The sequence below is a fragment of the Trifolium pratense genome, linkage group LG4 (genome assembly GCF_020283565.1).
Source record: "Trifolium pratense cultivar HEN17-A07 linkage group LG4, ARS_RC_1.1, whole genome shotgun sequence".
Lineage (NCBI taxonomy): Eukaryota > Viridiplantae > Streptophyta > Magnoliopsida > Fabales > Fabaceae > Trifolium > Trifolium pratense.
This window is the reverse complement of record NC_060062.1, coordinates 46,637,694-46,652,555: the sequence shown is the minus strand read 5'-3', so window position 1 is coordinate 46,652,555 and position 14,862 is coordinate 46,637,694. Positions and strand designations below refer to the sequence as shown.

Sequence of the window (14,862 nt, the reverse complement as noted above, 5' to 3'; positions counted from 1 at the left end):
CCGATCCAAGCTATGAAAAGTTAACGAGGAAATAAACAAATAAAACCATCCATGTGTTGACATGAAGTCATAATAATATCATTATCAATACATTAAAGCGATCAGAAACATACACCAATCGAAGCTATGAAATGTTAAAGACGAACACAAATAATTGTCAGCTCAAAAAAAGAATCTGCGTTTTAACACAGTAATGTGTACAACACCACTGGGCCTAATAGGCAATTGCCATAAGAATGAAATCAAATACAACAACAGAAATTTGTGATTCGAATCAATCTAATTTCCAATTGTTACAAAATTGTAAATGAGTTATATGTGTGGACATACTAGCTTTGCTTGGCAGAACCATGTCTGCTGCTCGAGACTATATTTCACTAAGGTAAACCCCCGAATGTTCGTTTGAAGTTAGCTGTATTGATCTGTATCTGTAGGTTCCGTCTCAGTACGTTTGAGATAAAGTGGGATTCTAGTACCTGTAGCCCTAAGTTGATCCACCATGTCATAAAGATACTCAAATGTAATTTTATATTGTTTATTAAAATCTTCCCTGATATGGGGCTGAAGGCTGAACCAGTCTCCCAACAACTTATGAACATGGGACCGTATAATTCTCCATGGCACAGGGTACTTTTCACATAGATTCAAATACTCTATTAACAGATCTGCCTGATCCAAATTCCCGTCTACAAAGTCTCCTTCACAGCCAGAAACCCATTCAGCCGTACGAAATCCGGCAAAGAGGGCTGGATTTTCAAGCAGAGTCTCGGCAGAAAGCACCCCTTCCGCACCAGTCGCTTCCAAACAGTCTTTAACATCATCCATATGTCTTATGTTCCCGTTGGCGAGGACTGGGATTCTAACTGCATCCTTCACCGCCTTGATGGCTTTCCAGTCTGCTCGAAATTTACTACCGTCCTTTTCATCTCTTGTCCTCCCATGAACAGCTAAAAGTAAACAACCCGCCTCCTCAAGCATCCTAGCATACTTCAATGTGTCCTCTAATTTCGGAAAGAGCCTAATCTTGCATGAAACAGGAACTTCGAGGTTGAGAGCCAGTTTTTCCACTAAAGATTTCACAAGAGGAAGGTTATCCATCAAGAAAGCACCATAGTTTCCTCGTTTAGCAATGCGCTGAGGACACCTATAGAATCAGAAAACATGAAATTAAATCCACCAAAACTTTAACAACGGTCATAAAAAGGTAACATACAAAAGGGCTAGACTATTCACATTAACAAGCAATACCAAAATACTCCTAAACATTTTTTGAAAAAACATTCATACATATACTATTCGATGTATAATACTTTTTTTTGCACACTCAGATCTCAGGTTATCCTCCACCCAAGACTAATCCCTCAAGGAACAAAAATCAATTTAAGGGGACGGCATCTCTTTACAGAAGTTCTTCAACACACATCAGTTTAAGATCAAACTCTTGACCACATGTTTAGAGAACTAGGTTATCGGCCAACCATGTCACACTACAATTGCAAGGACCATTCACCATCTCCCACTTTAACATGCTAAAAGTCACAATACCCATTAAATAGAGTTTTAAAAATTTCATTCCAGGAGAAACAAAGAATTTGTAGTATAACCACCAAATATAGCAGAGACACTTTGGATTCAAGGTGTGTCCAATGTCTGACACGACAATGACATATGTGCAGCTATTGCAGCCGCTGAAGCAGCTATTGTTTCCTCAATTGCCCGTAACAGAAAATCAACCCGTATAAATCAATCAAATTTGTTGAATAAATAGCATTAATCATAATTAAAAAAAAATACTGTATAGTAGAATTTCAACTAGTGTCAAATAGAATTAATCATTAAAATTTGGTTTACATTCAATCATTCAACCACTTCAATTTTCTGAAATCATTACTAACAAGCATCTACGTGTTAGTGTCAATGTCGTGTCAACCTTACTAGTGCTTCATAGATAGCAACTAGTGCATCAAACAAAGGCAACAAATGCTCAACCATTATTAAACCACTCAATGCAACACGAACCTTAAATCGAAACAAATTGTGTTATAATCAACCACTCGTTAATTCCCTACAATTTTCATTTCCTTCTACTCATACAAATGAAGTCAATACTCAATAACAAAAAACAATGCAAAGTGCAAATAAACAAAACATTACCCAAGATTAATATCAACGTAATCACAATAAGGTTCCACTCTTTGTGCAGCTTCCAACAACACATCAGGATCATTAGCACAAAATTGAACAAAAAGTGGTCGATCCTCCTACATTCAATATCACTCTCAAAGTCACAAATCAATCATCAACAACAACAATGATAATATCAATTCAGTTATAGTAGTTGTAGAAACCGCAAATACCTTACAAGTAGTGAATTCTTCGTTCCTATACTTTTCAGTTTCAGAGAATATACGAGAATGCAACATTGGAGTATAAGCAGCCTGAGCACCGTATTTTCGGCACAGCATCCGGAAAGGTAACTCCGAATTGTCGACCATGGGAGCAACAATCAATTTAGGTCGACCTAAGTTAGTCCAATGAGTCCACGCGCGTTGAACGCGTGAGTCTTCTCCGTTAAGGGTTAGGTTACGTGGAGGGTGTTGTTGTTGTTGTTCGGGTTGAATTGAATCCGAAGAAGTTCGGGTTAGGGCCATAATTGGATATGATAGTGAACCTAAATAGTATCTGGTAAGATTAAAGTGATTGTGAGTGTGAGAGTGATGATGAGAGAGGAAAGAGGAGAAGGGTTTTGGTTTCATGAGCGAAGAACGATGATGGATTTCATAACCAACCCATCGCCGCCAGATAGGTTTTAACTCAGAGAGATAGAGACCACTCAAGTTGCGGGTTTTGTTTTTCGGATATTTTTCTTGTGTTGGTGATGGTTTTACTTGCGGCGTGCGTTTTTGGGAAATTGATATCAAAAATTGAAAGTAATAACAGAATTGAGGTGAGGGATGAGATCTGTGAAAGAAGAAGAAGAAGAAACGTACCTGGGAATGAATGGTAATGGGAATTGGATGGAGAAAGTTCAGAGAGAGAGAGAGAGAGATTTAAGAAGAAAGGATAATTGGGTTTGAAATCTCCACCTAAGGGTATGTTTGGTTCGGGGTTTTTGGAGGAGAGGGGAGGGGAGGTGAGAGAATATTTTAAATGTTTTGTGTTTGGTTCAAATTTTATGAGGGGAGAGGAGGGGAGGGGAGGTGAGCAAAATCCCTTCAACTTCAATGACCAATTTTTGCTTCCTCCCAAATTGGGGGGATTTGGAGTGGGGGAGGTAAGGAGAGATGAATTATTATAATTTTAATTACATTAACATAATTATCCTCATATTTATTTGAAAATACCAAAACTTTCCTTTTAAAATTTATATTAAATCATATTAAGTTATTTGCTTGTTGCCATTTTTGTTAAGTTGCCAACATCCTGTATTTATTTTTTACCTGTACTATTTTTATTTTTTTGTTTTAATGTACTTTTTTTTACAAGATACTTGTTTTTATTTTTTACCTATCCTACAACATTTTTGGATGAATACTTTTTTTTTATATATAATAAAATGAACACTTTTTAATTCGTTGCACTATATATATATATATATATATATATATATATATATATATATATATATATATATATATATATATATATATATATATATATATATATATATATAAACTATCAACAAGTTTTTTTAGGAAAATTAACTATGAATAAATTGTTTTATACATATTTTCATATTCTACACATTATATTTTAGAAGTGCTCTAATATTTTTGAACATAAAAAATTTTGTTAGAATTTTGCATTTGATTATTTCTGGAGTTTTCGGTTATTGAGTTTTCATATTTAATTGTTTTTGTAGTGAATACTGAATAATTTTAAAATGTTGAGATTTTGTAAAGATGACAAGGATAAAAAAGTAAATTAATTTTAGAATCCCTCCCCTCCCCTTGTAAACCAAACACATATTTAATAAAAATCTCTCACCTCCCCTCCCCTCCCCCTCTTTTGAACCAAACATAAATATTATCCTCCCCTCCTCTCACTTCCCCTCCCCTTCCCTCCCCTCCCCTCCTTCTATTTCGAACCAAACAGACCCTAAGAGACGAGAGCGAATGGTGTTGGTAATACGAGTGTGCTACTACCGAACGAACGCTACATAAATATACAAACCAATGGTAAGTGAGTCACCGCCACTAGGGTTGGGAACAGGCCTTGACAGGCCTAAACCTGGCCTACGATTTTTTTTCAGACCTGAGCCTGGTCTGCGGCCTATCAAATGTTATTTTTTTTGCCTGGCCTGAGCCTTTTAAAAGTCTGGCCTGGCCTTGTAGCCTGCTTAAAAGTCTGTGTTACATTAAAGTTTCTCTATATAGTTTTTTTAAATAGGCTAAACAGGCCTTAAAAAGTTCACATTTAAATTTTTATAATTTCTACAACATTAAGAAAAAGCTAATAATATGATTAACACAATAATTAAAAACTAATAAAATAACAAATACGATTACGAAAAATAATAATTATTATAAATAATATTTTTTTATAAGATATAAATAATAATATTATATAAATAATAATTATTATAAACAGGCCGGCCTATCAGGCTTCGTAGGCCTTTTTAGAAGCATAAGTCTGGCCTATTTATATAAACAAGCCGTTTTCAAAGCCTAAGCCTGGCATTTTTAATAACCAGACCAGGCTAGGCCAGGCTTATACAGGCCAGGCCGAAGGCCCCTGTAGGCCGCCTGACTTATTCCCAACCCTAACCGCCACTAAACAAAAACAAAATTCAATAAACACTAGTAACAAGAATGCACCGTTCGGCTTTAACTATAAGCAAATAAAAGTAATGTATCTGACGATCGGATACATTGTTTATGCATTATATTTAAAAAAATAAAAATTTGCTTATAATTAACGTCAGAAAGTGTACTAATTTTTATTTTTAAGCAAATACTCCTCTGATTTTATATATAACACAAACTTTATTTTATAGATTCTTTGTAAAATTGATGAATCTAAACAATAATATAATTTAGATTTATCAATTTTACGATGAATCTAAAAAATAAAGTTTTTCTTATATATAAGACTGGAGTAAGTATATTATTAATAAAAATCAGGTTTTTATACAAGATGAACAGGGACTAGTAAAAGACGAATACTGATAAAAATATCAAAACAGACACTACGTAATAGAGATTTACTTCTAATCTCATTCTTAGAAAGACAGTCATCAGTTTTCAGATTACCAGAGACGGTCATCAGTTTTCAGATCACCAATGAAGACATCAATCCAACGCATAAAGACGTCACTAGACACTAACTTTTGATAAGTAAACTTGTTTTTAAAATTTATGTATTTAATATTTTAAAATTGTAAAAAATTATTTTATAAACATTAAATTTATCTTTAATTTAAGTTTCTTATTTAGTATATTTAATAAGTGCCAGGAAATATTGTCATCGAATAAAATAAAAGAAAGACTTAACTACACATTTGGTCCCTTACGTTTAAAAAGTATCAATTTGGTCCCTTACGTTTATTTTAAGTTTCATGTTAGTCTTTTCCGTTAGTTTTGTCACTAACACCGTTTGAACAGTACACGTGTCAGCGTGTCCAAGTGTCACGTGTCAGTCCATGTATGCAAATTGACTGCCACATGTGACAAAATTGACGGAAAGGACCAACTTGAAACCTAAAATAAACGTAAGGGACCAAATTGATACTTTTTAAACGTAAGGGACCAAATTGAAACCTAAAATAAACGTAAGGGACCAAATGTATAGTTAAGCCTAAAAGAAAGAATCTCTCTAGTCCTAAATTGTACGTATATTCCCTGTCTCACATCTCCACCATTCGTTTAGTTTCAACTATGCTTATCATTTTACCTTTTTTGTTAATAAAAATCTCAACAGCTTTAAAGTGAATCACATGGTATGTTAATTTTATAGTACTACTACAATAGTAGTAACGTAGAGACCTAAAAATTGAGGAATCCACGTTTTGGTCCTAAAATTTGTTTTCTCACTGTTTTAAAATGAGTGTCATTTAAATTTTTTTATAATGTTAAATCACTAGGTATAGTTTAGTGGTGAGATTCATGAGGTTTTAGGTTCGATTATTATGGATAACATTGTAAATAAAAAAAATTGATAATGTTATAAAATGTGTTTAGCTATTGTCCCACATGCAAGGTCCAATGTGCAAGGCGCAAGGTTTTGTTGAGAATTGAGTTTCCACTAGTAGAAAAATGACATATTACATAAGCATTTTACATCTGCGGAACATATGTCAGATGTGAAAAGCTATATGGAGTAGTCTTTTCATCTGGTTTCAATATCCACAGAAGTGAAAAATATATAGACAAAACTTTTTACATCTGGTTTCAATGTACCAGAAGCATAACTGGACGCGGTGGCAATCCTGTAATTATGGCGAAAATTATCTAAAATAAATATATATCTGGGCATATATATCCTCAGATGTAAAAAGTCGGGTTGAGTAAAAAAAAAAATATATTTTTGGAACCAAATAAGTAAATTAAGTGAAAACACTCTCTCTCTCGACAAACAGGTCTCGCCCTCAAGAACAAAAGCGAATCTCACAACGAACAAAACCCTCACCCTCACTCACCAAAAGCGAACGATCGATTCGAAACTCTCTCAATCGAAATCCCTCACTCGTCCTCTCGTCGTCTCTCACTCATCCTCTCTGGAACCCAAACTTGATCGATCTGAGGACGACCCAGATAGAAATTGGATCCGATTATTGGATCTGAATCTGATGGTGTGCGATTGGATGAAATGGGTCACGCTATTCTTATTGTTATCGTTCTGGAATTTTGGTGCTAGGGTTATTGTGGATGTGAGGCTGCATATTCATAAACGACGATGCAGCTTCACTTCTCGCCTAATATGAGAAGTATCACAATATCGAGCACAAACAATGGGTTTATTGACTTAATGAAGATCAAGGTCGCAGCTCGCCATACTTCCTATCGAACCCTTTTTCATACCATTCTTATATTAGCTTTCTTATTTCCTTGTGTATTCATTCTCACTGCTCTTGTACTTTTTACGATCTATCTTTCAACCCTTTTTTTATCTCATAATCATGTAATCTATTTAGTTATGATTGATTGCTTTTTTGTTATCGTTAGGAGGCTGGTTAAGGTACCAATTGCTTATAAATTCATAGTATCATTCTGATTGCGTATTAGGCTGAGCTGTTTGTTACTTGTCAAATTAATGATAGTGATTATCTTGTGCACATGGTATTAAAATTTTATTTTTTTATTATGAATTAGGATCTAAGTGTTATTGATTAAAATAAATGGAGTTAAAAGTTAGAGAGTCATTTAGCGTATCATATGAGTAACTTTGGCATCAAAAGAACTGTGTTGTGGTTTTCTTGGTCAGAAAGAATCAAGTTTGCCTAGTTTGGGTCTAGGGGTTCTGGTTATTGATCAGATTAATCTTGTTGATAATTAGATCTAGGGTTTTTTAAGTTAGTTGCTGCCATGTTTGCATTGTGGCTATTATGAGTTAGTTGCCCGGGCTGGCTAATTGTCACGTGGTTTGCATTTTGCAATCGGTGCGTGTGATGTGATTGTGGCGGTGACCATTGCAACCTAGATGCTGAGGCTGTATCATGTGATGCGGTCTGCAATTTAATGCCTTGATTACATATGATGTGGCAAATGATTATGAGATGACACTGAATGAGAATTCTGAGGTGGAAGAGGTTCCTAAGAAGCTGGGTTTGTTCCAGAGACAAAATTCAGTTTTGTCCCAATTGATCAATTGGGTCCTCATGTCAATAAGCCTGATCTTGTTGGTAAGTGTAGTTTAGATGTTATGCTATCACTGCGTTTGTTGCTCCTCTTATTGTTATCTTATTGTTATTGGTTGTGGATTTCAGATGTTGTTGGAGTTGTTAAGAGTGTGTCTTCAACGATGAGCATTAGAAGGAAGAGCAACAATGAGAGTGTTGCAAAGCGTGACATTACTATTGCTGATGAAAGGTCAGTGCTTTTTATTTATCAGTTGCAGTACAATCTTAGGCATGTTTTATGTTGTAATGTTTTGAAACTTAAAATACATATGTTTGACATTGCAGCAAGAAGACAGTTATTGTGTCTTTGTGGGGTGATCTTGCAACTAACACAGGACAAGAGTTACTTGACATTGCTGATAAATCCCCAGTAGTTGCAATCAAATCCCTCAAAGTTGGGGACTTTCAAGGTATTGCAAGGTCTATGAGTTGGTGATTATTGCATAACATTTCTACAAAAAAGGATCATATATCTCATTGTTGAATATATATTCTGTTTCAGGTGTTTCATTGTCAGCTATAAGCAAAAGTTTAGTTCTGATAGGAAGACATTTGTATACTTAGTAGTGAATGAATGATGATATATAGGCTGCTGTGCATATTGTTGTGCTTGTTTTTTTGCTGCTGTGGATGGAGGTATCATATTTTTCTTTATCGACGTTGTCTCTGCTAAGGTTGTATTTTTCTATGTAATGAATTTATATTTTTCTATGAGACTCATAGTTTAGTGCATTTAGCTAAGTAGTTAATGACAATTGTATACTTAGTAGTGAATGAATGATAGGAAGATATTTGTATACTTAGTAGTGAATGAATGATGATATATAGGCTGCTGTACGTGCATATTGTTGTATACTTAGTAGTGAATGAATGATGATATATAGTCTACCTGATGTCAATTATATAGACATTTGTATATAGTCCCACGGCATTAACAGAGGAGGAGTTGTATGATTTGCGAGACCGCTGGGCAACTTGTTTTCTTCAACTATATAATCCCGAGGTAGATTATGATGATGCCGACGAGAAAGATTAGGAGCTAGCTAGGTTTGTGTGAAGTTACAATGGACTAGTTATGATGATGTTTTAATTTGTATTTTGGATGGATTAGTATTAATTATTATGATGTTTTGTATTTTGGATTACAATGTGGTTGTACTTTAATGACATTATTACTATATATATGTTGAATGTTGAATTTGGCTATGGATGTTGAATTTTAGTATTGTGTTCTTGATGCAAGTTATGTTATATTGTTGGCATTGTGGGTTAGATTTTTTTAATAAAAAAAAAGATTTAAAATATATATATAAAAAAAAAACGCAGGTTTTTCAAAAAAAAAAAAAAAGTTAAGATTTCACATCAGGTAGACTTGGTCAGATGTAAAAAGTTCAATTTAATTTTAAAAAAATAATATTTGAATTTCGCCTAGGTCAGAAGTAAAAAGTGTTTTTTTACATCTGACTACGCCAGATGTAAAACGTGTATACTTACTAAGTCTCGTGCGTCTACATCTGAAATTGTTCAGATGTAAAAAGTGGTTTTCGCCAGATGTAAAATAGCTTTTTTCTACTAGTGTTCATCACGGTCTTGTGCGCAAGGCTCAAGGAAGTGGGCGTCAGGCGCATGCTCACATTTACGCGCATGAGGCGCACAATGCAACAATTTATAAATACTATGCGATTTTTTTACATGAACATTTTAGAGGTTAAGGTTTTGTGAAATACTCGGTAAAACAAAAGGAGGGAATTATTAGAGGTTCAAGAACTAATAATTGAGAACTTTCATCTTCATTCTCATTATCAGTCTCACTCACATTATCACCTTCATTAATAACATTATCAGTTTCATTAACAATATCATCACCTACAACCACATTAGCCTCTTCAGTTTCATTAATACTATCATTAGCTTCAGCCACATTAACCTCCTTCAATTTTTTATCACCTTCAGCCCCATTAACCTCTTCAGCCCCATTAATACTATCATTAGCTTCAGCCCCATTAACCTCATCAGCAACTTCGTCAACTATTTTTGGCTCATCAACTGGATGTTCAGCATGGATGTGAACTTCATTATTGTGGCGTATAGCAGTGGTGCACATATCATGGATGTCTCCATCCTCAAGCAATTCAATGTAACCACCCCTGTCAGGAATCAACCACCATATGTTGTCAATCCTACTGTACTTTCCAACAGACTTTAACTTATTTTTCAGGATCATCTTGTTAAGGTTGTCACAATCATAATCTTTCCAAACAAAAAAATCACCACCTTCATACTCCATATTACTGTTACCATATTTTCAAAAATATCCACCATGATGCAAAATCAGAGTAGTCACAGGTTCCATTCTAAAAAAACAACATGGATATGTATTAACAACTATGAAACTTAGTAAAAAAAAAACTATGAAACAAACCCTAATATTCAAAACTAATAACTTTAACCCTAAATCATAAATACACAAAAATAACAGCAAATAACCTAAACCAGTACACAATCAGAACTATGGAGATCAAAATATTTGATATTTGCATGCTCAAAACAAAAAGGAATAGGGACGGAACTAAGTATAAGGTAAAAGAGGTTGTCGCCACCCTTAAAATATACATGTTATACTACCCCTCCTTATATAGGTAGTGGTCGCCCCTGTAAGAAAATAATGCTCGCCACTGCAGTAGATAATCCAACTACTTTATAACAAGGTTAATTCTTAAGTGTATGAAAATTTGATTGGATAAGGCTTCTACTTTGTAGGCAAAAGTTAATTAAACTTTAGATACATATTAAAAATTAATTAATATAAAAATATCACATGTTATTAAATTATTGAATGATGAGTATGATTAAACTCTAAGTTTGATTTTTGGTAGAAATAATTTTTGGTTAGCTTTAACTTACCTCGTGGTGGAACTCTGGATTATCAAACCCTTTATCCTAAGAACCAGAAGATTAACACAAAAAAAAAAACACGAAGAATATTGAGAAGATATTGCAAAATTGTGAAAGAGTTTTATTAAATAAAAAGTCGAAGAATATTTTTTGGCTTAATTAGTAAAATGGTCCCTTAAAGACATTTTTTGTTTCAGATCGGTCCCTTAAAGAAAAAAATGTCTGAATAGGTCCCTTAAAGAAAAAAATGTCTGAATAGGTCCCTTAAAGAAAAAAAGGTCTGAATAGGTCCCTTAAAGACATCATCGTTAATCAGTTTGGTCCTTAAAAAAAGGTCTGAATAGGACCAAACTGGTTAACGGAGATGTCTCTAAGGGACCTATTCGGACTTTTTTTTCTTTAAGGGACCTATTGAGACATTTTTTTATTTAAGGGATCAATATGAAACCAAAAATGTCTTTAAGGGACCATTTTACTAATTAAGCCATATTTTTTTAACAAACAAAAAAAAGTCGAAGAATATTGTAATGTTGATCGGTATAATTTTGTATATGTTTGTTTTTGTAGTATATATATATATATATATAGGATTTTTATTTTATTGACCTAAATTTTATACAAACATCAATAATAGGCGTTTTTTAAGTAAGTAGAAGTTATTGTTGATAAAAAATATTGTTCACACTATATTTCCGCCACCCTCGATATATTTTTCTGGTTCCGTCCCTGAAAATGAACAAAGAAGAGTTTTTCACTAACCTTGTAGTACTCAGTTGTGATTTCTGAGATACTCAAACAAACTTCAATGAACGGTTTCTGTTGGTGTTTTGATTGGCTACATTTTGCAAAAGTCAACCAGCCAGATGCTGGACTGAGGTGCTGTAGCATTATAGTACAGCATCCTGATGCTCTGTTTTTCGTGCAGAATTTTTATTTCAAATCTAAGTTAAGATTTGCTTCAATTATATATTCAAGCACGTGCGCCTGGGCAAAACGAGCCTTGCTCAGCAAGTTTTATTGAAGTCGGCTGAAGGAATGTTATTTAAAACAAAAATATAATTATATTATATTTTTGGCGTTTTTTTTGTTTGGTACAACATGAAACAAACAAATTATATTTTTGAAATTAATTTAGGGTTGGGCCGCAATTCTTACAGCTGTACATGTCTGAAGACCTAACTTGGACATCAAGACAATTGAAGACTATAAATATGTGAAGCCTCAAGCCTTTACAACTCATGTATTCTAAACCGTGTTGTTTACAAAGTGTGAGTTTTTAAGGTTTAGAGTTTGTGTCTTTTGTCAGCCTTTCTTGTGTCAATTTGATGCAAGTTTAGGACTGTGTTTTGGTTGTTAATTGTAAGCTACTCCTAAGCTTTGAAGCACGGAGTTAGTGTGTGTGATTCACTCATAAGCTTTTAAGTAAGAGTGTGGTCTAGTTTCTAGGAGAGTGTCTCCATCTTGATTATTATTATTGACAGCAACATGGTACGTGTTGTTAGAGGGAATTTGGGACGGGGTCTCATTATCTAAGAGGTTCTTAGATAGGATTGCACGGGTAGTGTTTGGCGATAAGTCAAGTACCGGGTGTTGGTCGAGGGCTTTGAACTAGAGCTATTATAGTGGATTCATTCCTGGATTGGTATCCCCCAGAGTAGGTGACGTTGCACTGAACTGGGTTAACAAACGATCTGTGTTATTTATTATTCTGTCGTTTATTGCTTTATTTTATTCAGCGCCTGTCTTGCTGCAACATATGCTATAGCATCTTGTGCAGCATTGTGTTCACTGCGTGCCAGATTTCAATTGGCATCAGAGCAGACACCCTTTCTGGTTATAGGGTGAGCTCCAGGGAGAATGTCTGGCAACATGGACAAAGAAGGAGGGCTTGTAAGCAGACCACCGCTTCTCGTTGGTGTCTTCAACTATGATTATTGGAAATCACGCATGATTGCTTTCCTAAAATCTATGGATAGCAAAACTTGGAAAGCTGTTCTGAAAGGATGGGACCCCCCTGTGGTCATGGACAAAGATGGAAAGCCAACACTTGAACTAAAAGCTGAGTAGGACTGGTCTAAAGAAGAAGATGAGCTTGCTTTGGGAAACTCAAAAGCATTATATGCATTATACAATGGGGTAGACAAACACATCTTCAAACTGATCAAAAAATGCGTCTCAGCAAAGGAAGCTTGGAAGATTCTTGAAACTGTTCATGAAGGTACCCCTAAGGTAAAAATGTCTAAGTTACAGATTCTTACTACTCAGTTTGAAAATTTACGTATGAAGGATGAGGAAACGATTCAAGATTTTCATATGACTATTCTAGATTATGATAATCAATTTGATTCTTTGGGGGAGAAAATTCCCGAAGAAAAGTTAGTAAGGAAAATGCTCAGATCTCTTCCAAAGAAGTTTGATATGAAAGTCACAGCTATGGAAGAAGCCAAAGACATATCTCAGATGAAGCTGGATGAACTGGTTGAATCACTCCAAACTTATGAAAGTGCTGCAAATGAAAGAATTGAAAAGAAAAACAAAAGCATTGCTTTTTCATCCATAAATGATGAAGAAGATCTGGAGGAGGATGAAGAATCTAATGAAAGTATCTCTGAAGCTATGGAGTTGCTGGGAAAACAGTTCAACAAAGTTCTAAAACAAATGGACAAAAGACCCAGACCAAATTCTAAGAATGATGCTCCAGGCACTATGTGCAGAATTGTGAATCAAGGAAAACCTAAGAGTGATGAAAAGTCAAGCTTAAACAAGAATATTCAATGTCATGAATGCGAGGGATATGGTCACATCAGACCTGAATGTCCAACATATCAGAAAAGAACGAAGAAAAGACTAAATGTCAGTTGGTCTGATGATGATGACTCAGAAGATGATACAGCATCTGTGACTGCCAAACATATCTCAGTCTTAACAGGTACTATTACATCTGATACAGAATCTTGTGATGGAGAGGTAACCTACGAAGAACTTGCTGATTCTTACAGAGAACTCTGCCTCAAGAGTGGAGAAATATGCAGAGTCATTGAGAAACAAAAAGTAACCATCAATCAATTGAAGGCAGAAAAATTTGAAAATATATCAAAGATGGATGAGCTCCAGAAGAAGGTAAATTATCTATCCTCTGATCTTGATGAAGCTAAGGAAGTCATTGAAAAATTAAATGTTGACATTTGGCGTTTGAGAAAATTCTTTGACATGCTGTATAAAGATGATGATCATCTTGATAAACTTCATAAAGCTGATGGTCAACTAGAAGAAATCTTAGAGAAAAATGTTCTAAAGCCTAAACATATTGGGCTTAGTTATGAGAATGTCAACAAACACAAAGGTTACAGCTCAGATCTCACGTACATGCATCCAAAAGAAACTCATAAGCGAAAGATGCCTCAACAGATGCTACAGCATCATAAGCAGCATCCCTTGTCAAAGAACAAAAGAAAACATCACTCTTGGATATGTCACTACTGTGGTAGAAAAGGGCATATAATACCTTTTTGTTACAAATTGTTTGGATACTCTAACAGGCATCATCAGCCTAAACCAGTTTCCACAACTGCCCCCACTCAACAAGAATGGAAACCTAAAGGTAAGAATGTGAAGACCAGTGATGGTACTCAACTTGAGCTTCATCAAGGGAAGACTGGTATTTCGATAGTGGTTGTTCAAGACACATGACCGGAATTGGAAAATTTCTTGTTGATTTAAAGTCTTACTCAACTAGTTTTGTAACTTGTGGTAATGGTACTAAAGGAGAAATTGTTGGTATAGGGGAGCTAAACAGTAATAGCTTGCCTAAACTAAGCAATGTGTTGTTAGTAAAAGGATTGACTGCAAATTTAATAAGCATTAGTCAATTATGCGACCAAGGGATGAAGGTAAACTTCACCAAGTCTGAATGTTTGGTTACAAATGATGAGGGTGAAATTTTGATGAGGGGCGTCAGATCAAAAGACAACTGCTACTTATGGGTTCCCCAAGAAGAGGCAAATGTGTCGACATGCTTAATCACGAAAGAAGATGAAATAAAATTGTGGCACCAAAAACTTGGTCATCTCAACCTAAGAAGCATGAAGAAAGCTATACCTGAAGAAGCCATCAAGGGCTTGCCAAATCTC

At 34.8% G+C, this 14,862-nt stretch overlaps 2 protein-coding genes across 2 annotated transcripts; one reads left to right on the top strand and one right to left on the bottom strand.

The window, feature by feature from the left end:
* Positions 1-54: 54 nt before the first annotated feature.
* LOC123920870 (tRNA-dihydrouridine(16/17) synthase [NAD(P)(+)]-like) lies at positions 55-3,085 on the bottom strand. Its single transcript, XM_045973197.1, has 4 exons — positions 2,951-3,085; positions 2,358-2,841; positions 2,155-2,261; positions 55-1,144 (listed from the first exon to the last, which is right to left on the bottom strand). The coding sequence occupies exons 2-4, from the start codon at positions 2,754-2,756 to the stop codon at positions 409-411; spliced, it is 1,242 nt and encodes a 413-aa protein (XP_045829153.1). The 5' UTR covers positions 2,757-2,841; positions 2,951-3,085; the 3' UTR covers positions 55-408.
* A 3,465-nt stretch (positions 3,086-6,550) lies between these two features.
* Positions 6,551-9,017, top strand: LOC123923087 (replication protein A 70 kDa DNA-binding subunit D-like). Its single transcript, XM_045975726.1, has 4 exons — positions 6,551-7,840; positions 7,925-8,027; positions 8,123-8,247; positions 8,340-9,017. The coding sequence occupies exons 2-4, from the start codon at positions 7,960-7,962 to the stop codon at positions 8,399-8,401; spliced, it is 255 nt and encodes an 84-aa protein (XP_045831682.1). The 5' UTR covers positions 6,551-7,840; positions 7,925-7,959; the 3' UTR covers positions 8,402-9,017.
* The last annotated feature ends 5,845 nt before the right edge of the window (positions 9,018-14,862 follow it).

Coding starts and splice junctions, on each gene's coding strand:
- LOC123920870 (XM_045973197.1), bottom strand. CDS start 2,756: ATGAAACCAAAACCCTTCTCCTCTTTCCTCTCTCATCATCACTCTCAC. Junction 2,262..2,357: donor AAGAATTCACTACTTGTAAG/GTATTTGCGGTT, acceptor TATTGAATGTAG/GAGGATCGACCACTTTTTGT. Junction 1,145..2,154: donor TACGTTGATATTAATCTTGG/GTAATGTTTTGT, acceptor CTGATTCTATAG/GTGTCCTCAGCGCATTGCTA.
- LOC123923087 (XM_045975726.1), top strand. CDS start 7,960: ATGAGCATTAGAAGGAAGAGCAACAATGAGAGTGTTGCAAAGCGTGAC. Junction 8,028..8,122: donor ATTACTATTGCTGATGAAAG/GTCAGTGCTTTT, acceptor TTGACATTGCAG/CAAGAAGACAGTTATTGTGT. Junction 8,248..8,339: donor CAAAGTTGGGGACTTTCAAG/GTATTGCAAGGT, acceptor ATTCTGTTTCAG/GTGTTTCATTGTCAGCTATA.